The following is a 27,193-nucleotide window of genomic DNA, read 5'->3' as shown; positions in this document are numbered from 1 at the left end:
TGAGGACAAAAAATAGCTGTGAACGAGGCAGCTTAGCGGTATGATTGGTTTAATGAACATGCAGTTAGAATACCAGAAGGAGAAGACTATATAAAGGAGTAGAAAACATATTTGGCAAATTAATGGCTAAAGATTTGATGAGGATGTAAATTGCCGATAGAAGACACTCAGCAAACCCCAAACATGATAAACATGAAGCAGCCCAGTCTGAACGCTTCACAGTCCAACTGTTAAAAACCAAAGACTGCATATAAACCTTGAAAGCAGCAAAAGAAAAGTGTATGGAAATAACATGCAAGGAAACAACACTCAATTAACAGCTGACTTCTTATTAGAAACTATGGTGGCCAGAGGAGAGCAGAACTAAATTTCAAAATGCTGAAAGCAAAAGAACGACAACAAACTAAAAAACCCACAAACTTCTTATGGAGTTCTAAAAGACTGAAATTGTGTATATGGCAATATTTTTTCCAATGAATTTAAATTAAAAATCTATAAAAATAAGAGGGCAATGCCAGGACTGACCGGCAGACCCTGAGTGGCAGATGAATGATTACTCTGACACACATTTCTGTGAAAGAGAGGGCTAAGGGACTACTTGGCTACAGGGACCAAACAGCCCCATTCACCTGCCTCCTTAGGCTTTTATTGTAACAACAGCTTGAACTAAAATTAACTATTAGATACCATCAGTAGGGTAAGCATCCTTGTGAAGACACATGCATCTATAGTGTCCTTTAAGCAAAGACATGTCTAAGTAAACACCCGGGGTCTCAGACTTGTTTGGAAAAGTCAAGGCAGGGGCAAGTGCCTTCAGTCAACTCCTGTCCCATGCCTCCCCACATCTCCCCCCTTTTTGTTTTGCTGGCTGCAGGAGACAGAGGGAGGTGGTGAATTTTCTGCTTTGGAATGTCGGGTTCTATGAAGTGCGCTCACTGCTCGAGTTCTGATTTTGTAGACTATAAGAAAACAAAGAGAATTACAGTGACAGCAATGGTTAGTCCAATTAAGAAGACAGGTGCTTTATAAGCATTAAACCTTGCCTTCTAGCAAAGTGTAGGGGACAGGATTATAAAGGGGAAGGGGCTAGGGTGAGGAATGTAGCTACATGCAGGCCTGGGGTCTGTAGACATCAGCTGTTGTCAGGTGATGAGATGATGTTGATGAGATGATGTTGACTCTTGGTGGGTCAGTCTGACCATGCTTATCAGTTCTGCTTGCTGGAGTCACAGCTGAGTCACCTCTCTAATTACCTCGCACAGGCCTTGAAAAGATAACTTTAAGAAAAACTTAATCCCCTATTTACATATAAGTATATGTGTTCTAAGATTTAAAATAATATGATTACTTTTCAGATTAATTCAGGTGCTCTATTAGATTTATTATTCAGTATACTTATAATTCCTTTTAAGATTTCTCTTTATAAACCTTCTATGACTTTTATAAACATTCTTATAACTTTCACAATTATTCTTAAGTATTCCTACTCTAATTTTCTTTCTTTCTGTTATATTCTTTCTTTATATCCCTTCTCACAATTTTTACTTCCTCAACTCTAGTTTTTCTTTATTTGTACAGACCCTCTGTAACTTATATATACCTTTTACAATTTACATATACCTTCTGTAACTTACACATAACCTTTCAGTTTGTCTACTTCGCTTCCTTTTTCCTGTACCTCTATACCAGTGGTCAGCAAACTGCGGCTCGCGAGCTACATGCCGCTCTTTGGCCCCTTGAGTGTGGCTCTTCCACAAAATACCATGGCCTGGGCAAGTCTATGTTGAAGAAGTGGCGTTAGAAGAAGTTTAAGTTTAAAAAATTTGGCTCTCAAAAGAAATTTCAATTGTTGTACTGCTGATATTTGGCTCTGTTGACTAATGAGTTTGCCGACCACTGCTCTATACCTTCTATTACATGAAAACTATAAATTCCTTCTAATTATTTATGACTAAAGGTTATTCTACACAGGTTCCTCTATTCCCAGCTTCAGAGCAGTTGGAGTGGTGACAAGTATGTCTCAGAGCCTATCTCTCCTCTAGTTGGCCTATTGTCCTTGTTCTGCTCATGTCTGTCTAACTGCCTACCACATCCCCCTCGAGGATCTTGGCTCTGAATTCTTTCAGAGAAAGGGGATGCGGGTTTCTTCTGTAGCTGCTTCGTGCTGATGAGGGTTGAAGGTTTCTCTCAGAGCCAAGAGATCCTTATTCTCTGTCAGAGGGACGATGAAGCCTGGGCACAGAAGGAGGTGGCAATGGTGCCTAGAGGTGGTATCCCTAGGTGCAAGTAGGGCTTGTAGTCTGGTGGAGACAAACTGTGTTACAAAATTTAGTATTATTGGGCAAAAGTTAGAAGAGTTTCTAATAATTTCCTGTTGAAACATTTTTTCTCCCTAAAATACCCTCATTTTTATTAAAGACTGATTTACTTACTGTATTAAGTCTAGTTATAATTTGGCCTGGTTGTTTGCATGAACACAACAAGAATAACAGTTGATTTCATAGGCTATTTTTAAAAAATGTGCTTTGCTGGAATTTCATGAGAACGTTTACTCCCAGGGCAAAGAAGCCAAGCTACACAGTTGCCATCAGGCTTCGCCTGCAATATCCATAGAATTGGGGTGCATTCCTCAGGTTGAGGTCCCCACAGGTGTCTTGAGGTTTCTTTCATGCCAACTCTCAGGAAAGCAACCTTCGTTCCTTACCTGGAAAGACTGCCATGAACCACGTGACCAAGCAAGAGAACAGGCTGTTTATCTAAGAGGCTTATCGGTTTCAAAGTCACTCTTCATTCCTTAGAGCTTTCTGGTGACATCCAGAGTCCTGGCATGTCTCTCTCAGACATGATATTCCAGCAAAGTTTTGGTTAATAAAACTACAATTGGAAACTGACTTATGTCCTGTTACGAAGAAATCAGATTCTTATTGGATTCATGCAAACGAACACCTTGCCATGAGAATGATAATTACTAAAACTATAATTATTTTTAGTTCATTAGTCCTATAATCAAATTCTTTTTCTCCTGATTTTTCTTGCCAGTATTTCTATAAATCAAGATACTCTACAGAGCTCTAATAATTTGTATCCAATTCAAGGGGATGATCTGAAAGTTTATTCTCAGAGATATGTAGCTTAAAATAAATCGGAGTCCTTTCCATGGATCTCTCAGAAGATGTAACAATTTTTTAAATGTCTCCAAATGACAAGAAATTTAAAATGACACAGTTATTGATTTGATTATAATGCAAATGACATGGAATCTTGCCTTTCTGCAAAACACAATATTCCACAATATTATAACTTATAACAATTAGTTATAAATGAAAGCATATTAGAATATATTTAATATGCATATATAAATAGAATATAATTATCATTTCCTTATTTGAAAGAGCTTCCCATATACCTTAAGTATAAAATTTTCATTCATAAGGAGAGAAAGCAAATCCTTGAGGCATTCCAGGGCCCATTGGAATGACCTAAAGCCAATTCTAGGTCAAGGAAAAGTTTCTTAAAATTCAAACCCTGGGAAGGTAGGCAAATACATTAAGCTAAAAGATTATATATTACTAGAGGCCCGTTGCAGGAAGATTCCTGCAATAGGGCTTCCTGTGGCAGTCTGCTTCCCTACCTTCTCCCCCACCCCGCCTGCTTCCCTCCCTTCTCCCCCGCCCCACTTGCTTGCTTCTCCGCAGCTTTGCTCCCTTCTGCAACGCTTGGCTTCCTTCTATACTGTCTTGAGTCTTCGCTCTACTCCTGGATATGCAAATTAACTGCCATCTTGGTTGGGTTAATTTGCATACTCGCTCCTGATTGTCTGGTGGGCGTGGCTTGTGGGTGTAGCGGAGTGATGGTTAATTTGCATATTACTCTTTTATTAGATAGGATTATTATTATTAAACAGTATTAAGTAATCTATTCATTTAAAGTAATCAATTTCCTGATTAACATAACATAATTATTTTCATAACATATATAAAATCTTTGCTTCCTAGGCAAATATAGGAAAAACCCTTGTTTTTCCTTATTTTCTGAAACAGGCTTATTTTTCTAATGGAAAACATACTCACATTCTTAAGAAGCATAGCAGAGATAGTGAATTCCTCAGCTGAGAAACAATTCCCTCAAACTTGGAAATCCCAGGTGGCCCCAATGACTTCCTGCGCAGTCACTTTCATTTTCTTACTTTTCGTTTTTGAGGGTTCTGCCGCATTTCATTGTGTTCCTTGGTCCTCACATGGGACACCAATTGCCGGGACTGACTGGCAGACCCTGAGCGATGGATGAATGATTCCTCTGACACACGTTTCTGTGAATGAGAGGGCTAAGGGACTACATGGCTACAGGGACCAAACAGCCCCATTAACATGCCTCCTTAGGCTTTTACTGTAACAACAGAACTAAAATTAACTATTAGATACTACCAGCAGGGCAAGCATCCTTGCGAAGACACATGGGTCTGCAGTGTCCTTTAAGCAAAGACGTGTCTAAGTAAACACCTGGGGGCTCCGACTTGTTTGGAAAAGTCAAGGCAGTGGCAGGCGCCTTCAGTCAACTCCTGTCCTGTGCCTCCCACAGACCAGAGTAACTTTACATACTTGGAAATTAAACAACATGTTTCTAAATAACCATTGGGACAAGCAGACATTACAGGGGAAATTGGGAATAATTTAAACCACATAGTGATGCCACTAAGCACATTAAAATTTGTGACGTGGCTAACACCATCCACAGAGGAAACTTTTTGCTTTAATAGTTTTATTAGAAAAGATGGAAGATGAAACCAAAGAGCTAAGCTTCCACCTCAACAAACTAGAAAAAGAGAGAAAATGAAAGCCCAGGCAAGTAGAAGGAAGGAATAAAAAGGTAAAGAATGCAATTCTGTAAAGTAGAATCGAGAGAATAGAACAGGCACTACCACTGGAATCCATCCCGTCTGCACAGTGGTGTTCATTGTTGTGTGAGATGCCTTTACCATCACACTGGCTCAAAGTTACCACCTTTCCCCAGAAAGACAGTAATTTTTTTTCTTTTTCCTATTTTACGTGCTGCCTCTCACCACCAAGCCTATCAAAGTTCCCTTTCAGTCTCAGTATACATACACACAGGTGCACACACCAGCATGTCGGCAAATACGCCTCTATGTACACACTGTTCAGTGTACCCCATTTTATTAGTTTTCTAAGTGGGCGATTGATGATACAAAGTATCAGTGTCACTGAGGATACAGTGTAGATGGTCAAAGACCTCTGAGGAACAGCCAATTCCTGAAGGAATAGCAAAATGAAAACAATTTTGCAGGAAATGGATGGAGGTATTTGGGTGTGCACACATACAGATTTCACCGCAAAATTTCAGATGTAAGAAATTGGTCCTTTTAGTGCCAATTATCTTCCATCCCTTATGGTAGCAGGTTCTTTAATCTGCTATCTGTGCTCACGTTGTGTGTCCTCTCCAAAAAAGTTCTAGAATATTCCAAAAATGTTGTGAGTATACATTGTGTTTTAAATGTCAGTGTGTAGATGAGGAGATAAGATTCAGAGACAGGCTTCACAGGAGATTATGTTAAGAGGAGCTAAAGGCCCCTTTGGTGACATGCAGGATACATTTGTTCAGAAGCAGTACATTCATTGCACACCATGTCCGTCAAAGGCTGGGTGAGCTCCTTCATGTCTCATGCTTCTTTTTTAATTTCCTCTCTTGCAGATAAAGAATTCATCTACAGAGAACAGAAAGGAAATGTGATACTGCGGAATGTTGAAACTAATCTGTCTACAGTGTTAATAGAAGGCAAAAAAATTGTAAGTGCTCTCCTCATTGACCAAGATAATTCCGTGTGCTCCTGCAAGTCAATAAAGCAGAAAATGACTTTGAGTTTCAGCTTTCAGTATAACCAAGCAGAAGCAATGAACTTGTAATACTCCAGGCTGAGCAAGGATAGATAACGTGAAATTGAAACCACACTAATTTAATAAGATAAAAGCCTGGTTTCTCCCAGTGTTTAGGACATTTCTCTGCAGGTATTGAAAACAAGTGCTGCAGATCATATGCAATTGAAAAATCAAGTCCCCAAGGCTTCCCGCATTTATAGAACAACTAGAGGCCTGGTGCACAACATTTGTACACTTTGGGGGGGTCCCTCAGCCCAGCCTGCGCCCTCTTGCAGTCTGGGACCCCCTCAGGGGATGTTCGACTGCTGGCTTAGGCCCATTCCCGTGCAGCTGCAGAAGTGGGAGAGGCTCCCGCCACCGCCGCTGCACTTGCCAGCCGTGTGCCCAGCTTCTGGCTGAGTGGCACTCCCCTGTGGGAGCGCACTGACCACCAGGGAGCAGTTGAGCATCTTCCCCCTGGTGGTCAGAGCGCATCATAGTGACCAGTTATTCCGCCATCCAGTCTATTTGCATCTTAGAGTTTTATTATATAGGATTGTGATCATGCATAGTAAATAGCTCAGGAGGACTTGCTCAATCTCATCTTAAAAAACAAACTAATCTTGGGGAGTGGGTTAGAGGTAGGGTATATTGAGGATAAATGGTAAGGGAAGAATAACAATAAAATAAAAGGGAAAAAACTAACCTCTACTAATAATACTGTTGTAATTAACCTCGTTATGAATAACAGGAAAGGAGCAAAGGGAGGGCTGGACAGTATAAGCATGTTCCTGCAATACTTACTTGCCTGTCAATCACACCTGGGAACAGAGGTCACTGGCCAAAATGGGTGTGTCCACTGCAAGTGGACTAAGATTTGGGGCATCTAATCCCCTGGACAAAGGAATTCACTCTATTGTACTTTTGGGACTCTTGATGCTCGGGGCAAGCTCTCCTGCATTACCCTCATGGCCCATGCCCTGGGGACCCCACACACAATGACTGATGGACTGTAACTGGCCTGATGCTGAATTGGACCCAGCCCCACCATGGAAAGGAAAACTGGCTTTGCTTTTAGCTCTACTGAATCCCAGCTGCACTTCTATGACTAGACTCAGGGAAAGGGGACTTTAGAAATACAGGATGTAGTTCCACACAAATAAAAATCACTCATTCTCCCATGAGAGTCTCAAAATTTTTTTTTTTAATATATTTTATTGATTTTTTACAGAGAGGAAGGGAGAGGGATAGAGAGCTAGAAACATCGATGAGAGAGAGACATCGATCAGCTGCCTCCTGCACACCCCCTACTGGGGATGTGCCCGCAACCAAGGTACATGCCCTTGACCGGAATCGAACCCGGGACCCTTCAGTCCGCAGGCCGACGCTCTATCCACTGAGCCAAACCGGTTTCGGCAAGAGAGTCTCAAAATTTATTTTCTCAGAATAGCCTAAGAGCTCCACCGCCAGCTGCACCCAGTGGGAAAAGGACCCCCACGTTCTCTGATAATGCCTGCACAGGGAGCATTCACGTAGCACTGGTGTACTTGCTCAAATGGCAGGAAGTCATGTTTGTGCTTTCAAACAAGTACTCAGTACCCATGAGTGCCCCTGCTCACAAGTACTCAGCCCCCGTGAGTGCCACGGATCACAAATACTCCGTCCCCGTGAGTGCCACTGCTCACAAGTACTCAGTCCCCGTGAGTGCCACCGCTCACAAGTACTCAGTCCCCGTGAGTGCCACCGCTCACAAGTACTCAGTCCCCGTGAGTGCCACCGCTCACAAGTACCTGGTCCACATGAGTTCCACTGCTCAAAAGTACTCAGTCCACGTGCATGTCTGCTCTCTAATCTGGCGACACCTGTCTTTTCAGGGATTTAAATGGCATGAACATGCGGAGTTTCTGCACTGTTGAAGATATTTATTAGAAACACTGAATGATGTTATATGCCCACTACCAATGTAAAGAGAATTAATTTCCTTTTTACTAGATATTCATTCTTGTTGTTCAAAGGGCCACATCTCCAAGTATAGGGAGTTGATCGTATTCTTGTCCAATACATTGGGGAAATTGAAGGAATAAATTAAACCACATGCCATATCAGAATGATCATAGCATGCCTCTGGTGTAAATGAGAAGCAGAAATACTAGAATTCTGTAATCTGGGGATCCCAGGAGACAGGAGTAAAAGTTAGACAGCTCCCTGGTTTTAAGGATCCCGAGCCCACAGTCCGACAGCTGGTCAGAGTCGCACAGCTCCGGTGACGGGGTGAGGATCCGGCAGGTCCCCAGAGCCTCTGTCCCAGGGACAAGAAAGGACAGCTCGGCTTGGGTACCTCCCCTTCCCGGATCCATCCAAATGCTACTCACCCTGCTTTTTCTCCTCAAGAACACTTTACTTGCTGTTTAAATACCTTTCATTTCCCTTTGGTGTAATGATAGTTCTTCCTTTAAAAATAAAAATAAAAGTGTATTAAGCCTTGGCTGGGTGGCTCAGTTTGTGGAGCATAGTCCTGTGCACCAAGGGCTGGTGGGTTCCAATCTCGGTCAGGGCACATACAGCAGGCAACCGACCAATGTCTCTCTCGCCCTCTCTCTCTCTTTCTCTAATCAATTTAAAAACACACATATCCTTGGGTGAGGGTAAAAAATGAATAAATAAACATTGTATTGAGGTTTAGTGTGGAATGCATCCTGCCCTTTTAGTAGACAGTTTGCTGGTGTAAGGGAGGCCTAGCAAGGCTACACCATGATGCAAGAGCTTCACAGAATTAGATCACATTCTGCACAGTGAGACCCAGAAAGAATTCATGTGCCCGGTTTTTCCTTTTAAAAATCGCCTTGGGCCCAATTACTCCCCTACGAAAACCTGACTCAACCCACTCAGAAGTACTGCAGCAGCAGGAATGATTTCTGATAGGAATCGAGAGGAGGAAAGGATCAGACCATGGCTGAGAGTAAGTGCATTTTAATGTCACCACGTTGTCGATATTTCCTGCGAGGATGTCAGTTTAGTGAAACCCAGCGCTGTGCGCGCAGCTGCACTTAGCGATGAAATACGAGCCTATGAACTGCCTTCTGTTCTCAGATCAATAGCTTGTGACACATCGTATGTTTCAGCTGAAGTTGTTTTAGCCAAGAAAGGAGGCAACAACATCAGAAACCACATGGGGAAAGGGCAGGGAAGGGAAGCAGCCGCTCCCAATGGGCAGGCTCGCTCCCCACAAGGCGGCCTTTCTCCTCTTAAAATGTCCTTTGCTCACGCGCGTTACAAACGCGGACAACCTGACCCGTCCCGTCTACAATCACGCCTAGCTTATTCTTGTCTCGAAGCTGCACTTGCTGCTCCTGGGAACAGAGCCGGGAGGAGAAAGGGAACCTCGCTTGGGCGGGCGCCCTGATCTAGGACCGGAAACTGCGTGGGAGTTCTGCTGGGCCTGGGAGCCCTTCAGCTGTGCGGCGGGTCTGTCCCCCGGGAACGAGAACGCAGTGCTGTGGGTGCAGCCGGAATGCCTGTCTCCTCTGCCATCTCAGGAGCAAGCCTGAGCGAGGAGCGGGGCGCGGGGCCTGGCGCAGGGTCCTGACCGGCGGACGCGAGGATAGCCGTGACCTGAGCTGAGCACGGATCTGGTGTTCTGTCCTCTGCCTTTCTGATGATTACCAGAGGCGATCTCTTCTTTCAAATCCAGAAGCTTTGAGTGTTTAAGGATGAGCGCAGCCTGAGGAAAGAGCTGAGCGCCTGGGAGGCCCGGTCCTTCTTAGGCGGGTCCATCCCCGGCCTGGAACTAGTGGGAATGGAAGGAAGCAGCCAAGTGACTGGCGGAATTTAAAGTCCTTCCTGCTCATGGGCCTGTACCCGTTCTATGCCCGGCACTAAGAAGAGACGCCCCACATGAGGTCAAGCTAGTGTGTGCCGCCTCACGCCTTCCGCTGCCTCCGCTCCTCGGGCTCCTCAACCTCCTCAACCTCCGTGATGCTCTGTCCCAGGAAGAACCAATGAGGGAGGCAAATGAACGCAAACGCCGAGCCAGCCCAGCTGGAAGCTTTGGCGGTAATTGATAGTGATGGATAATTGTTGATTATGGGCAGATTAGCACTGGAGGGTAACCTGGGGCCGCCCTCCCAGTGGGCATTGCGCCTGCTCAGCGGTGAGAGGACCACAGGCCAGTCGTGCAAGCTCTGGGCACCTCGGAGCACTGTGGGGACGGAGACCATGTAAGTCAAGTGTGGCTCCAGGGTGTGGCCTGGGCAGCTCAGGGCTCAGGCGGGAGGCGCAGGGTGCTAAGCAGGAAGACCCAGAGGTGAGAGTCAGTGTAGGATGCAGAGTCCCACCCTGTACTTTGGCTCCTGACCCACAGAAGTTGGGGCCAGACTGCTTCCAGAGCGAGCAGGGTCTTCCAAGCTGGTACATATGGCGGGGCAGTCTCAGATTTCTACACACAGGAGAAAAGTCAGACTTAAAGGAATGGTCACTTGAGTTACATATCTGATCCCGCAGATGTTGTGGAGTGAGCGCGAGTGAACGACCACTGGAGTCCAGACCAGATTAAAATTTAGGGAGCCTTTATTAGGCGGCCAGTTGGCCAGCCAGCCAGCCGGCAACTGCTCTGCCTTTACCCACGCAGGGAGTCCAGAGAGCAGCCCCGACCCTTTGTGCGGGACCACTTTCGAGCACATTAACCACATCCTGTTTTTGCAGAAAAAGTAACCCAGGACTAAACAGTTTTTCCCAAGCAAAGTCAGGATCATGCCATTGATGACCATGTTATTTACAGGGTCATCCTGTTCTTCAGAAAGCTGACAGTGATCTATGAAAGAAGGCCTACGTGCTGGGAAGGGGCCATGAGACCGTATCTCAAGGCCTGGCCTGGTGTCAGCACTCACAACTCCATCTGGGGCATAGTCCACGGCCTCCCCAGAATGGTAATAGTGAGCATGCTCAAAAATTCCCACTCTCTAACATTCCCCACTGGTTTTATGTCCATGAGTCAAATCATTGACTCTTTTGGGCCATTGTTGGCAAGGGAGTTATATCGACCCCTGAGGACTATAAGCTTGAGAGAATTAACTCTCTGCTGAATAAAGTCAGTGGGCCTGTTTATAAGATAAGGGCCTGGAATGAGGGCCAGGACTAATCTTTAGAGGGTCCGAAGAGTCCTGGACTCTCTATTTTGCCTGGGTTGTCTTAAGCCAGGTGTGATGAAGCCACATCGGGATCCCGTCAACCTTGACTGCTGTGGGGGTGGTCCTTTCCAGGTAGGAGTCAGTCGTTGCGTGGCAAATTTCTTTACCCAAACAGAGTCATCAGGGTGGAAGGATGGACCGGATCAGACATGCTTCTGGACTGCTTTCTGGGTGGACTGTAAAGCCTATAAGGACTTGAGTAAAGATTGGTTATGGATTTCAGCTTTTCTAGATTGGGTTTCCATGTAAGCCTGTGAGGTGGGTAGGTCAGGGTTTGGAAGAGTCACTAGACAGCCGTGGGCAAACTACAGCCCGCGGGCCGGATCCGGCTGTTCTATCCGGTTCTCTTGCTCTCCCCTCCGCTCCTTTACTTTGAATTTATATTAGTTCACACAAACACTCCATCCATGCTTTTGTTCCAGCCCTCCGGTCCAGTTTAAAAACCCATTGTGGCCCTCGAGTCAAAAAGTTTGCCCACCCCTGCACTAGAATCTGTAGAGGCCCCACTGGTTTTAGAGAAGCCTCCCGGGCTGCTTTATCTGCAGCCTCGTTCCCTCTTGCTTATGGGGAGTCCCCTTGTCTCACATAGGTAGAGATGGAAAGACTTAATTACATCTGGTAGTGCTAGTTGGCTCATCGTCCTTGCTCTGCTCATATCTGTCTAACTGCCTAATATATTACCTCAAGGATCCTGGCTCTGAATTCTTTTAGGGAAAATGGACGTATCTACTTCCTGCTGAGGCAGGTCAGAAGTTTCTCTCAGAGCCAAGAGATCCTTGCTGTCTGTCAGAGGGACAATGATGCCTGGGCACAGAAGGAGGTGGGCTTGTGACCTGGTGGAGACAAACTAACAAATGGTCTGGAAAGAAAACCTTTCAGTTTTAATAACTTCTATTGAAATAGAATTTTTCTCCTCAAAATTACCCCCATGTTTATCAAAAGAGCCAAATCAAGACTACTTTATCTATTGTATTTAATTTGGCCTGATTGTTTGCATAAACATAACAAGAATGGTAATTGACTACCTTTGCCAGAATTTCATGATTGAATCTTAATGTGCCCCGTAGGGCCAAGAAGCCAAGCCATCCAGCTGCCGTCAGGCCTGCTTGAAGTATCTGCTGAGTTAGGTGAAGTCCTCACCTGTAGTGGCTCTACCCGGGCCCATGCCCTAGGCTTCAAGGCCCATCTCAGCCCTCCTACTCATCGAGGCTCAGAGTGCGTGGGGGTCCCGCAGGGACGCAGAGGCATCCTTATTACTCCCCTTGTACTCTGACCAACCGCCAGTGATGGTATGGTATGGGCCTGATGCTCCAGCACCAGCTATTTTCAGGGCTACCAAGCAGGATACGAGACTTTCTCTGTGGCACTCTTATTGGCTTCAAGTCTTCAGAGTTCAGGCAGGGCTCTTTAAAACATGATACTCCAGTCAAAGTTTCTGGTTAATAAAAGCACTATTGGAAACCGGTCTTATTGAATTTATGCAAAGAAATGTATTGCTATGATTTATTTATTAGGTATTGCCAAATTTCAGAGGAATTGTATAAGGAGAAAAATATACTGACCTGCTTTAAGAGAGGATTTTCTTTGCCAGTCCTTTTTATGGACTTTCCAAAGTAATATTTTCTGAACAAACAGTAACTGTTAGATTTTTTTTATCAGTCCCTCCCTAAGTACTTTGGCATAACTATTTACCCTCTGTTTAGGGAGGCAAAATGCAAATTATTTACTCTTCCTGACTTACTGGCCTGTATTATTTGATTTCCTTTTCAATATTTCTCTTCTCCTTCCTATTACATACACAACCTTTATCAATTTTCACTTCCAAATTAGCCTTCAAACCTTCTTTCTTTGTCCTTTAAAGATGCATAACCATGCCTCAGACCTTCTACTCAGTATTCCTTATTCTTTGAAACCTCAATCCTTTAATGAATCCTAAAAATAAATAGCCAGAATTTCTTAGATTAACATTTATGAATACACTTTAAATGTACTTTTTCAAGAAAATATACCTACATATTGTATTGGTCTAATTTAGTTCAAAAATATTTCTTTTTGACAGACAGATTTTTAAAACTTAAACTAGTTGTAACATTAAAGATATTATATCTTAAAGTTCCTTTGCTGAATATTCTACCACCACCCAAGAAGTACCCAGTAACCTCTCCCTGCCAGGCTCGGACAACGAGATTTTCTTTATGTGTATTGGAAGGGTTAAAGAGAAGAAAACGGGGCAGAAGAAGATCCACTGTGTTTTGCCAGCATAGTTCAGATAAGTAAGAAACCAAGGATGCCAGCAAAGCGGGTTGTAGCCAGTAAAATCAACAAAAACCTATCTCTCCCTGCTCTCCCCACCGATGCCCCACCCCCCTTTTCTGCATTAACCATTTACTCTGTCCTTAGCAGGGGACATAAGGCAAGCAGTCTGAGACCCTGTATAAACAGGCTTTTTACACTTAAGGAACAGCTGCTCTCCCTCCCAGATTTTCCTTCTTTACTCCAAGGCCCCAAAAGATCTCAACCTTCACCACTTCTGATATCTTCAACCATCCCCCTATCCCCCAGCCTAGGGCTTCTCTATCTCAGCAGGCTGAGAGTGAATTCCACCACCTCTACCCTTTCTCACACCTGCTCCAGAACAGTTTTCGGCTCTTTTCCTCCCCCAGAGAGAGACCCACTGTAAATCTATCAGGAAGGGCAGGCAGGTCCCAGTTCTGGGGATCACATGATTCTATGTTTGCCAGCAGGGCTGAAAAAGGCAGCCTACAAAGCAGTTAATTATGACTAATCTTAACCCAACAAGCCTTTGTTTAAACTTCTCTGGATTGGCAACCTTCACAAATTAACCCTAGAATTCCAAAATTTTAAACTAACACAGCAAAATTATAAATCAAGGAAAAGCAATTAAAAGTTCTCTACTGTCTTCCCTCTAAAGCAGGGAGGTGCACTGTCTTTAAACAAATTAAACAACAGAAAGAGATAACAAATACTCTCATGTGTACAGCCAGATGGCACAAAGTAGCTTTCACTTCACACAGACCCTCACACTTAAGGTTGTGACTTACGTAGCGGCGCTCCTGCACCAGCACTTCCCCATTCCCGTCCCACTCACAAAATTTCTGTAAATCAAAAGCGTTAACGGAGGCTCCGTGATCATCCGCTCGCCGCTTGAATTCCTGAAAATTTTTCAAAAAACATTTCAGGTGAGTACAGACAGAAGAACATAAAGCAGACTGACCCATTCTAATGCTAGAGACAATTAGACCACAATAACACAGAATAACAAAAGACAAAGACAACCGACTGAGGATCACCAGGCACGGTCGTGCGCCGGGATCTGGTCTCAGAAGTAACGCTGCGTCCAGCCTTCCAGAGACCCCAGATGGGCGCCCACAGAATAGAACCAGAACCAGAAATAAGTTTCTTACTGGTAAGAACCAGATCCAGGTGGCTCCCATCAGAGTCAATTAGGAAATTTAGCAGGCGGGGTCTCCGACCTCTACCAGTCCCAGGGCTGAGGAACGTCTCTCAGAGATCTCCCCCTAGGTCGGAGAGTCCGGGGACCCCAGTGGGCTCTGGTCACAGGACCAGGCAAAGGCTGATTATCTCACTGGGGCCTCCAAATGTTGTGGAGCGAGCGCGAGTGAACAACCACTAGAGTCCAGACCAAATTAAAATTTAGGGAGCCTTTAATAGCCGGCCAGCGACTGCTCTGCCTTTACCCATGCAGGGAGTCCAGAGGGCAGCCCCGACCCTTTGTGTGGGACCGCTTTAAGCACATTAACCACATCCTGTTTTTGCAGAACAAGTAACCCAAGACTAAACAGTTTCCCAAGCAAAGTCAGGATCATGTCATTGATGACCATGTTATTTACAGGGTCATCCTGTTCTTCAGAAAGCTGACAGTGATCTATGAAAGAAGGCCTACGTGCTGGGAAGGGGCCATGAGACCGTATCTCAAGGCCTGGCCTGGTGTCAGCACTGACAACTCTATCTGGGGCATAGTCCAAGGCCTTTCCAGAGTGGTAGTAGTAAGCATGCTCAAAAATTCCCACTCTCTAACAGCAGACATTCCAGGACATGAAATTTTACTTTCATTTAAAAAATAATTTAAATGTCAAACAATGTATTTTATTCTTATGCTCCTGCAAGACTCTTGTCAACAAATTAACAAATTAGAAAAGGTCTCTGTTACATTGTGCACCCATTGCTTTCCCTGGGAAAGGGGGGTGCTGCCAACACAGCTCAGGCGCGGGCGTCTTTGGCAGCCGGGGCAGCAGCTCCTGGCCCCTGAGAAAGCTCACAAGGCTGTTCCCTATTGAGTGGGACACTGAGCTCTTCCCGCCTACCTGTTTCCTCCCTTCCTCCCTCCCTCCCTCCCTCCCTTCCTTTCTCCCTCCCTCCCTCCCTCCCTCCTCCCTCCCTTCCTTCCTTCCTCCCTCCCTCCCTTCCTTCCTCCCTCTCTCCCTTCCTCCCTCCCTCCCTCCCTTTCTCACTCCCTCCCTCCCTTCCTTCCTCCCTCCCTCCCTCCCTTTCTCACTCCTTCCCTTCCTTCCTTCCTCCCTTCCTTCCTCCCTCCCTCCCTCCCTTCCTTCCTCCCTCCCTCCCTCCCTTCCTTCCTTCCTTCCTCCCTCTCTTCCTTCCTCCCTCCCTCCCTTCCTTCCTTCCTTTCTTCCCTCCCTCCCTCCCTCCCTTCCTTCCTCCCTTCCTTCTTTTCCTCTTTCCCCTTCTTCCTTCCCTTCCTTCCCTTTTCCCCTTCTTTCCCTGTTCCTTCCTTCCTCCCTTCTTTCCCTCCTTCCTCTTCCTTCCTTGCTTCCTCCTCCTTCCTTCCTTCCTTTCTTCCTTCCTTCCCTCCTTCCTTCCTTCTTTCCTTCCTTCCTTCCTTCCTCCTCCTTCCTCCTTCCTTCCTTCCTTCCTTCCTTTCTCTTATTCTGTCTCTGTCCTCCTTTCTTTTTCCCTCTATGTCTTTCATTTTTGGAGAAGTGCTTTTAGAGCAGGCCTCCTACATCTTCCTGAGCTGCATCATGTCTCCTGGGGCTGTAATTCCTATGGACATTTGGCAGCATCTCTCCAATTCTTCAAAGTCATAATAGAGTGAGACTTCTCAGAAGGATGGAGTGCTGAGTTTGCTTGAGATTTAGGTATTTGAAGCCAGATAGTCTCTGAAGATGATGTCACTCAAACCCTCCTTTCCTCAAATGAGGAAACCAAGATGAGGAAAGGAACTTAATGACCTCCCCTTAATGGTTGTCGACCTAACAGACCTGCTCAGACTAACCCACTGGTTGGCCTGTGTGTGGCATTCATACCTACACGCCCCTTTTATTGGTAACCCCAGGGGTGACAAGAAGAGGTAAGCCTGGTACAGTCACTCCTTATAACACTTAAATTGTTCCAGATGTTCAGAAAGCAGCTGGAAAATCATCCAAGATGAATAGGAATATTTATGCATTTTGACTCATCCCAGGGGATATTTTAATAAGTAAATAATCTTTAAAAATCTAGAAAATAAAATAAATATAAATAGATGAAATATAATGTAACCATTAAAATAAGTTATGAAGACTGTATAGTAAAATGAAAAAAATAGTTTAGTTATGATGTTATATTAAATAAACACAGAAGAACGCAATGTTATACTCACACTTTAATTAGCAACTGTAAATTTCATCTGTGTGCATTGAACAGGCTGTGCAGTGAACACTGAGCTATGAAAAGAGTTCATTTTGGTGGGTGGTGAAATTTTGAATACTATTGCTCCATGTGGTGACTTCCATAATGACTGTTTCAATGCCATTTATTCAATCATTTTAATCACTTTTTTAAAAATTCAGCCTTGTGTTTCAGGGAGATTAGACTTCCTCCAGTGAGGAAATGTAAGAGCTGTAGACAGTTCATATGAGCACGTGGGAGGGAAAGTGTACATTTTTTCTAAAGCCTCCTGCTGTTATTTTTATGTGAGGTTTTCTCTCATTGTATGTCTGTATTGTTTTAGTGACTAACCTACTCATTTTAGTTACATATTTAAATGACTACATTAACATTTAAAAGAAGTCCTTTTGTTTCTCCCTTGTATGTCTCCCTTTGATTTTCTTGAATCATTAGACTGAGGAACTTGAATTTTTATCTCAGTCTCTACAAAGTCATGAAGCTACAGAAGAGCGGCCCTGACCAGCTTCTAGGGGGCCTAATGACATCGCACGGTCTCACAGGTCATTCGCAGCTGGGCCCCCATCAGGGAGTGCACCCTACAGTGATTTCTACGTGTAGAAAGTTGCACTCTGCTGGTTTCTGTTGGTGTTATCTTTAAATTGATGCCATTATTGGCACTCTTGTAACAACTGAGGATATATTCATCCATTTATTCAGCAAACATCTATGGGGCTTCTATTATGTGCCAGTCATTGTTGGGCACGGGGAATACAGACGTGAGAAAACAAATTAAAATTCTCTTTTGACATGTGAGAATTTTCGGTCATGAGAGTATAAGATGATCATAATTATCCTCCTAACATACACAACTATAAAATGGGACAAAATATAGGGGGGAATAGTTCTCACACGTTGTAAAGCCAGCAGTTCATACCTGTGATCCCTGAAAAAAGGAAAAGAAATTAAAGGTGGACAGTGCTCACCTGAGCTTTCTGCTTGAAGGTTATGGCTGAACTTCAGCACAAGGAGGAAAACTCAAGTCTGTCAGTCTTGCTGAGTTAAGGGGACATATTCTATTTGAAGGGAGAAAATATGGCTATAATTTACCTGACAGAGTACACAGAGGAGAAAGCTAACTAGAGAATACTGTGAGACTTTAGATATGTATCCTATATAATAAAAGCCTAATATGCAAATCGACTGAACAATGGAATGACCAGTTGGCAGGGGGCAGGGCCAGCGAGCAGGCGGCGCCAGGCTAGCCAAGGTGCATGCCAGTGGGCAGAGGGCGGGGACAGCGATGGGGGTTGGGGGGGCGATGACCAGCAGCAGCAAAGTGGTGATAGGGAAACCAGCACTGTCCCCTATCGGCCTGTCCAGTCGCCTCCTGCAGAGGAAGGCTGGCAGTGGCAGTGGCAGAGTGATGGCGGAGGTGCCATCCCCTGATCACCGGCCTGGTCGCCTCCCACAGAGGGAGGCCAGACTGCAGCTTAGGCCCACTCCCTAGGGACATCCCCTAAGGACTCCCTGACTGTGAAAGGTACAGGCTGGGCTGAGGGACCCCTTCCATGCATGAATTTTCATGCACCGGGCCTCTAGTCCTATATAATAAAGAGATAATATGCAAATTGACCATCACGCCCTCACAAGATGGCTGCCTACGACCAGTCCAGCAGGGGGGTTAGTGAGGGACAACCAAACAACTGAACAAGCAGGCTGTGTGGGGCGACTGAGCTGGCAGGGGGGTTAGTGAGGGATAACCAAATGACTGAACAGCAGGCTGCATGGGGTGACCAGGCTGGGGGGGCCATGAGGGGTGACCAGGCTGGCAGATGGGGCAGTTGCGGGCAACCAGGTCATCAGCGGGGCAGTAAGAAGCAACCAGGTTGGGGGGGGGGGGCAGTTAGAGGCAACCAGGCTGGCAGGGAGGTGCAATTGAGTGTGACGAGGCCGGCAAGGGGGGCAGTTGGGGGTGATTAGGCTGGCGGGGGGGATGCAGTGAGGGGTGACCAGGCTGGCAGAGGGAGGTAGTTGGGGGCAACCAGGCTGGCAGGGGGGGCAGTAAGGGGTGACCAGGCCAGTGGGGGGGGCAGTTAGGAGCGACCAGGCCAGCAGGGAGGGGGCAGTTGGGGGCAACCTGGTTGGCAGCGGGGGGGGGGGGGTAGTTAAGGGTGATCAGGCAGGCAGGCAGGTGAGCAATTAGGAGCCAATGGTCCAGGATTGTGAGAGGGATGTCTGACTGCCGGTTTAGGCCTGATCCTGGGGATCGGGCCTAAACCGGCAGTCGGACATCCCCCAAGGAGTCCCAGATTGGAGAGGGTGCAGGCTGGGCTGAGGGGACCCCCCACCCCGTGCACAAATGTCGTGCATCAGGCCTCTAGTCTATATATATAAAAGCCTAAGTGACCGGCCAATTGGCCAGTAGCTGTGACGTGCACTGACCACTGGGGGGCAGATGCTCAATGCAGGAACTACCAAGCTGCAGTCACTTGGCAGCTGTGGTTCTCGGGTGACGCACCTGGAACCAGAGAAGAGGGAGCTTGATTCCTGGGTGTGTCACCTGAGAACTGCCCTCTTGCAATCCGAGACCCCTTGGGGGAGGTCAGAGAGCTGGTTTCAGCCCAATCCCCACAGGCCAGGCCAAGGGACCCCACTGGTGCACAAATCTGTGCACCGGGCCTCTAGTGTGTATGTAGGTATATATATACTATGGTCCCAGTGCACCTTGAAAAGAACTGTGGGCCACAAGGCTGTGGTGGGCACAGGGGCGGGTCTTGGCCCATCCTCTGCACCCCCGCATGGCCCCTCCCGCCGTGGCCCCCGGTCCCCTGTCTGCTGGCAGCCTCACTCCCACTGCCACTGCTCCCATGCACTTACGGCTCTGGCCCCACTTACACCCACTGACAGCATGAAGTAATTGGGGCCAGCACCAGCAGTGGGTGTGAGTGGGGCCAGCACTGTCAGTGGGTGTGAGCAGCGGCTGCTGCCCTGGTCACCCCTCAGGAGCAGGGGGAGGTGGAGAAGCCCTTAGGGGCAATCGGGGCTGGCAGCCACCACTCGCACCCACTGGTGGTGCCAAGCAATTGGGACCGGCTCTGGGCACCAATAGTGGGTGCCAACAGTGGCTCCAGTGCCAGCTGCAGGTGCAAGCAGGGCTGTAACTGGAAGCAGGTGCGAGGGTGGCTGCCAGCCCTGATTGCCCCATAGGAGCAGGGAGAGGTAGAGAAGCTCTGAGGGGTGATTGGGGCTGGCAGCCACCGCTCACACCCACTGATGGCACCGAGCGATTGGGGCTGGTGCCTGGCACATGCAGCAGGGTGCAAACACTGGGTGGGACCACAGCATGTGGGAGCCAAGAGTTTTCAGTAACCACAGAGAATCCCAGCTGCCAGAGGCTCACCCTGCTGACAGCAACTGGAACCCTGCCTTGGTATGGCACTCCCACTCACCTGCTCTGCCATCCCACCGCAGCTGACGCCCGCATGTTCTGCGCATACCCCCTGGTGGTCAGCACACATCATAGTGACTGGTTGTTCAGTTGTTCCACCATTCGGTCTATTTGCATATTAGCCTTTTATTATATAGGAGGTTCTATAATTATAAAAGCATAATATGCTAATTACACTGGACATCCTTCTGGATGAAGCCGGGGCTGCGAGGGAAGCCCAGGTCCTGGGTGCCTGCCGGTGGCCAGAGGGAAGCCTGGATCCTGGGTGCTAGAAGGAAGCCCAGGTCCCAGGTGCCAGAGGGAATCTGGTGCCGAGAGCCGGAGGGAGGAAGGCCTACTCTTGTGCGAATTTCATGTATCGGGCCTCTAATATATATTTAGAGAGAGGGAGAGGGAGAGAGTGCGTGCAGGCAGGACAAAATACAGTTCCAAGTGAAGGGCAATGACAGGACCCTCTAAGAGGAAGAATGCCCAGGGCTCAGAAGTCACCAGAACCATTGACGTTCCTTTGAGCGATGAGACATGAAGTGGAGACTGCAGAAGAGCCACCCCTTAGGAGTGAGGCTCAATTAGCTCTAAAATCATGGCTATTGATGAACAGCCTTTAAAATATCTTAGAAACAAACTTCAAAAGAATCTAATTAATCCACGAGTAATTAACTGCCTGTCATAAAAAGGCCAACATTCTTTGAAGGAACACACACAAAAAATCCAAGATTCAACAAGAGAAAATTAAAAATATCTGGCATTAGTTGTTTTGGTTTTTTTAAAATCCATATGAAGAGCCCAGCTGGTGTAGTTCCGTGGTTGAGCATCAACACAGAAACGAAAAGGTCCCTGGTTTGATTCCCAGTCAGGGCACATGCCCGGGTTGCGGGCTCAATCCCCAGTAGGGGGCATGCAGGAGACAGCTGATCAATGATGTTTCTCTCTTAGCAATGCTTCTATCTCGCTCTCCCTCTCCCTTCCTCTCTCTCTAAACATCAATAAAAAACATATTTAATTCCATATGAAAAGGCAGGGGAATGTGACCCCATAATGAGGATAAAAATCAGTCAATATACATAAACCCACAAATAACTGAAATAATGGTATTAGCAAAAAAATACATTAAAACTGCTAACATACATATGTTCCAAGTGGTTAAGCACATAAAGGAAATCATGAGCACAAAGAAAAAAGAAGTTGAAGACTGTAAAACACCCAAGTAAAATATCTAGAGATGAAAAATCTTATATAATAAAGAGGTAATATGCAAATTGACCATCACACCGTCACACAAGATGGCCACCCCCATGTGGTCACAAGATGGCCACCACAAGATGGCCGGCAGGGGAGGGCAATTGTGGGCGATCAGGCCAGCAAGGGAGAGTAGTTAGGGGCAACCAGGCCTTCAGGGAGGGCAGTTAGGGGTGACTGGGCCAACATGGGAGGGCAGTTGGGGGCAACCAGGCCTGCAGGGGAGGTCAGTGGGGGGTGACCAGGCTGGCAGGGGAGGGCAGTTGGGGGTGACCAGGCTGGAAGGGGTGGGCAGTTGGGGGCAACCAGGCCAGCAGGGGAGGGCAGTTGGGGGCAACTGGGCCAGCAGGGGAGGGAAGGCAGTTGGAGGTGACCAGGGTTGCAGGGGAGGCAGTTGGGGGCAATCAGGCTGGCAGGGGAGTAGTTAGGCATCAATCAGGCTGGCAGGGAAGTGGTCAGGGGTGATCAGTCTGGCAGGCAAAAGCAGTTAGGGGCAATCAGGCAGGCAGGCAGGTGAGCAGTTGGGAGCCAGCAGTCCCAGATTGTGAGAGGGATGTCCGCCGTGGGGTCCCAGATTGGAGAGGGTGCAAGCTGGGCTGAGGGACACCCCCCCCCCCCCCAGTGCACAAATTTCATGCACCGGGCCTCTAGTAAAATATAACATTTTAATAAGTCAAGATTAGATATCGTGGAAGGGAAAAAAAACACTTTTAATTAATAGCAGTATAAACTATTCAAAATACAAAAACAGAGATGAAAAAATAACTTAAAAAAAAAACTTCACCCAAGCCTCAATGACTTGGTGGACAATATAAAATATACTAATATACTTGTTATTAAAGCCCCAGAAAGGGAAGAGAAAAAAGAAAACAAACATTTTAAGAAATAATGACTAGATTTTTACCAAATTTGATGTAAGAATTCAAACTCCAACCATGACAACAGGAAATAAAAATCACATCAAAGCATATTATTATCAAATTTTGAAAAACAATGAAAAATACACTTTAAGGGCAGCCAAAAGAAAAGCAAACATAAGAATGACAGCAGACTCTTCACCAGGCACTGCAATCCAGCATAGAGTGGAGTGGCATCTTTAAACTGTCAATCTAGAATTGTATATCCATCAAAAATAACCTTTTACAAATAAAGGTAAAATAAAGAACTTTAAAATCATAGAGGATTCATGGGCCACACAATATATCAGCAATCTTACCCTTAGATACCTCTCCTATTAAAAAAGTAAGCACACGCATATACACACACAGTAAATATGCATGGGTGAGGATCTTTATTGCGACTATGTACAGCAACAGCAGCCTGGGAACATATCATTACTGACAGCTTGTGAGTTTGCTATCCCTCTGGGTGCTAGAATGTATGTGTGACTCCACATGAATATTCATGGTACTTCTGCAGTCATTCTCAGGCACGTACAGAGTGACAACAAATTTGAGTAGCCCGTTGCCTTCTGGTTTCAGCTCTCATACTATAAACAAGTCCTCTTTTTGTGGTCTACATAGTGCCACGTTTTTCACATTTTTTGGGGTTTTTGTTGGTGATGACGCTGTTTAAAAATGGCCCCGGGAATAATGCTTAGTGCTGCCCCATGTTCCGAGGCGTGAGAAGGCTGTGCTTTGCCTTACAGGGAAAACACATGTGTGAGATGAGCTCCGTTTAGCATGCATTACTGTGCTGTTCACCACAAGTTCATGTCAATGAATCAACAATATATATTCAATAAGATGCCTTTAAATAGAAACACGCATTAGACAAGGTTATGTATTGATTGATTGACAAAAGTATTATGACCAGAGGCTCATAGGAACCTATCTTTAGGAACAGTATTCACTAATTCAGTATTTTTGTAGACTGTATAGAGCATAACTGCCAGGAAACAAGGATTTTCTGAAGAGACTCAGTAGAAAATTAAGATATAGCCAGCACCAGACAATATTATGCAAGCTTTAAAGGTCACTAATTCAAGCTCAGGCAGTTGCTTCAAAGTCATTCTCTAAAGTTATTGTTTCATGAGAAAGAAAACTATAGGGAGATGTGGCATTGATGTCCCGTTCAGCTGTGGTGACACATCTGTATGTGCCTTTGGTGGATGTCTGTATGTGCCTGTGTGTGGATGTCTGTATGTGCCTGTGTGGTCACGTGTCCAGTGGTACACACCAGTCTGACAGCCTCGGGCTCTTTCTGTGGGGCAGTGTGAACACATCAGAGAAGTGGGGGCAGGGGGAGGTAAGTTGAAGGGGAGCAGCACTGTTGATTAATTTATTTATATAAAATGACCTGTGCAGTATGCAGAGCACGAAGGAAAACGTCATAGTGCCCGTATCTGGCTGTGGGCCAGGGTCTGTGCTGGTGAAAGGGCAAGGTGCAGAATGGTGTGCAGAATGGGATTCAATTTTGGGGGCAGATCTGCCTGCCATAAACTTTGAAGTATGAGAATGAAAAAAGGAATGTGCGTTTAAAGAGAGAGAAAGGTTGGGAGTCTTCTGAGTAAAAGGTTATTTGTTTTTATGTTTATTTCTATTGATTCAGTCGATACAGTAAGTATGGTTTTGTTGAAATTTGAAAAAAATACAAGTTAAATGGGGCAAAAGCATCAATTCAATGACTATTATGCAGTGAACGGAAGGTTATAGCCATTTTTAGCTGATGTTAGCCAGCCGGCTGCATATTGGTTTTGTGAGCAAATTTTAAGAACCGCAGCAGCCAGATACTGAGTCACCTGACAGGGGTTCTTCACAGCCTTTGTTCTTTTCCGTTTTAGGAGTCATTGCGAGCCGTCAGATACGAGGTGTCTCCCGATAAGGAATATGCACTTTTCTCTTATAACGTGGAACCCGTGAGTACTCTGTTTTCCTGTCTATGAGAAGACTGTTTCCTAGTCTCACACCTTACTAAGCACTTTTCCTTGACTCTTCATTCTCAGTGATCTTTGAACTAGTGGGTCCTGGGGAATCTTTATGTCACACTGCCACCTAGGAGAGAGGAAAGGTATAAAAATTTCTCAACAGAAAATAAAACCACTCCTGTTAGGGGCTATTATACAGGATTTTCTTGGAGCGATGGTGAGAAGTTGCATCTTACCCTGCTGTGCAATTCTTTTTTTTTTTTTTTTTGCATTTTTTTGATCACATCATCAATTTTATCCCAAGAACAAAAAGCAACTGGCAGTTTCTTGCTTAACTAAAATAAAATGTTCATTATCTCCCAGCCTTCATAATCTTCTAGAGAAAAGTTGAACTATCACTTTATTATATAAAATCCCTGTTTCTAGCACTTCATATATGAGTCTCCATAAAATGTCACCAGAAATTTCCACAAAATCTCATTCTAGGCGCTAGTGGCAGCTTAAAACTGGCTCCTCCTTTCTCTTTTCGTTTAACATGGTCATGATTTTAAATTAACTCGGGCTCTTTAATGGTAAATGAGCCAGAAGGTGATGTTTCTTTGTATCCATGAGGCAGATGCTCAGCGTGAAAAAGATTGCGACTTTAGGAATGTTCACTTGTGGAACTTTGTGTCCTGGCAAATAAGGTGCAGAATCCCACTGCCTTTATTGTTCTTCGGAGGCCGTTCTCATGAGCGTCTCTGCAGCCCGCCGTGCGGGAGACAAGTCCCTGCGCTGTGACTCAGGCAACATCCCTGGGTGAGGCTGAGAGCATGGTCCCGGCACGGGGTGTGGGCCAGCTTGTTGACTTCATCCCCTTCAGGAGCCTGGGGGATTGGTTGGCATGGAGACGCAAGTCCAATTCTAGGAGTTGTAGAATTTCTTTTAAAAGCTATTTGAGACCTAGATTCGTTATTGAAGATTTCAATTTCATTCCTCTCGGTGTAGGTCTTTTTTCTGTCTTCAGTTTTCCATATTCTGGGTTGTTGTTTTTTTAAGGTCCAGTCCATAAAAGTGTTCATTTCCTCCACCCAAATTCTTTGGGACAACTGATCATCTTGTCTTGTTGACTGGGGGAAGTTACTGAACTTGATAGCCTTGGGATTCCGCATCCTACACGGCTCCTAACCTCACCTCTTTGAGCTGCAAATACACAGACCTGGCATGCGTGGGTGATGGAGTGTTTCAGCTCCTTTCATCGCCCTTGGAAACTACCAAATGTGACATCCACACCTGAATTTAAAAAAAAACACCTCAGCAGCTATGTGAAGGACTCTCACAGGGAGGGACGATGGGCTTGTTCTCGATTGCCTGGGGAACACAGCCGCCAGAGTGGGCAGAGCACCAACGGATAGGTGTCAGGGCGTCTCGCTGGAGCACCTTCTCATACTGGGAGCATCCCAACGGTGGGATGAAGGACCTTGCAGCGATGAGTGTCCCACTCCTAGAAGCCATATTTGTTCTCCAGAGTCCTGTGGGAGAGCTTGCGCCTGCTCCTGGAGCGTGGGTCTGGTGTGACTCCGGGTCTGTGCTGGGAGGATTCTCTGCCCGCCTGCTGCTCTCCCACTGGCTCTTTAGGAAGAGTCCCTGGATCTCATGGCAGCTGATGCCTGTGGGGAAAGAATATTCGGTAAACATGCGCCTTCACATGCAAACCTGGGCAGGAAGGGCAGCCTCCTCACGAGGCAGCGCCCACCGCTGACCCATGGAGTGAGATTACGTTCAGTGTTTCTCAGTGGAGGGAATGTAAGTAATTTGGAGTGGATTTGGAAACTACAGAATGATTCAAGTATTGCTAACGTGTGCCATGTAATAAATATAGGTCCCTGTGACATGAATCAAGAGGTAACTCGTGCCCTGGCGGGTGGCTCTGTTGGTTGGAGCATCGTCCTACAGGAAAAGGTTTCAGGTTCGATTCCCAGGTCAGGGCGTGTACTGGAGGCAAGTGATTGATATTTTTCTCTCACATCGATGTTTCTCTCCCTCTCTCTCTCCCATCCTCTCTCTCTAAAAAAAAATCAATAAACATATCCTCAGATGAGGATTAAAAAACAAATTATATTTTTTAAAAAGAAGTACCTCTCCTAGTTTTCAAGTCCAGTTATGCAAATGACTGTCCAAGCAAGTGTCCTGTTCTTATGGAGGAAAACATAGAGTAGAAAAGGCTTGGGATTTGGCAGGAAAACGTGGGGTTAATGTTTGGATGGACTTCCTAACTTGTTAAACTAAAATGCAGATATTTTCAGCAAAAGGGGCCGGGTTTCCGGGGAAGCATCTGGGTCTGTGATTCTGGAGGAAGGGGGATAACCCAGGACTTCCAAATCTGTCTGTAGTGTCCATATAACTACCCCTGGGTATTTCTAAAAAAAGTTTTGCCCTGGCCTGTGTGTCTAAATGGTTAGAGCGTGGGCCTGTGCACCCAAGGGTCGAGAGTTCAATTCCCAGTCAAGGGCATGTACCTGGCTGCAGGTTCACATGCAGAAGGTAACCAACCGAAGTGTCTCTCACATAGATGTTTCTCGCTATCTGTTTCTCTCCCCCTCCCTCCAGCCCACGCTCTAAAAATCAACGGGAAAAATACTAGTATATATCCTGGGTGAGGATTAACATGCACAAAAAGCTTTGTATTCAAACAAGTTTGAGAACTCGAGTCAAAAAAGTTAAATAAGCTTCTCACTGCAGGACTTTTGGAAGCGTGTCATGTTCTTGTGTGGATTCTGCATTTCCCATGGGTGTAACAGCAAGTGACTCCTATCTGTTCGTAAGGACACTAGAATTTTTCCCTTGGATCCTTGCTTATTACAGTCCTATTCGTGTATTTCGAAGGCAACTAGGATACCTTGTTTATATGAACTAACTCTACTTTTCATTCAAAAGACAATCATTAAAAATATTT

The 27,193-nt window shown here is 45.8% G+C and overlaps 1 protein-coding gene across 7 annotated transcripts in view; it reads left to right on the top strand.

Moving 5' to 3' along the window:
* Nucleotides 1–27,193, top strand: part of DPP6 (dipeptidyl peptidase like 6) — a 684,077-nt gene that overhangs the window by 490,834 nt on the left and 166,050 nt on the right. For all 7 annotated transcript variants that reach the window (XM_080664796.1, XM_080664799.1, XM_080664800.1 and 4 more), the window contains exons 4-5: nt 5,707–5,801; nt 24,175–24,249. In XM_080664796.1, the coding sequence (XP_080520922.1) occupies nt 5,707–5,801; nt 24,175–24,249 (170 nt within the window). The remainder of the gene's footprint in view (nt 1–5,706; nt 5,802–24,174; nt 24,250–27,193) is intronic.

The sequence above is a fragment of the Plecotus auritus genome (genome assembly GCF_963455305.1).
Source record: "Plecotus auritus genome assembly, chromosome: 4".
Lineage (NCBI taxonomy): Eukaryota > Metazoa > Chordata > Mammalia > Chiroptera > Vespertilionidae > Plecotus > Plecotus auritus.
The sequence above is the reverse complement of the archived record's forward strand: the minus strand, read 5'-3'. Positions and strand labels throughout refer to the sequence as shown.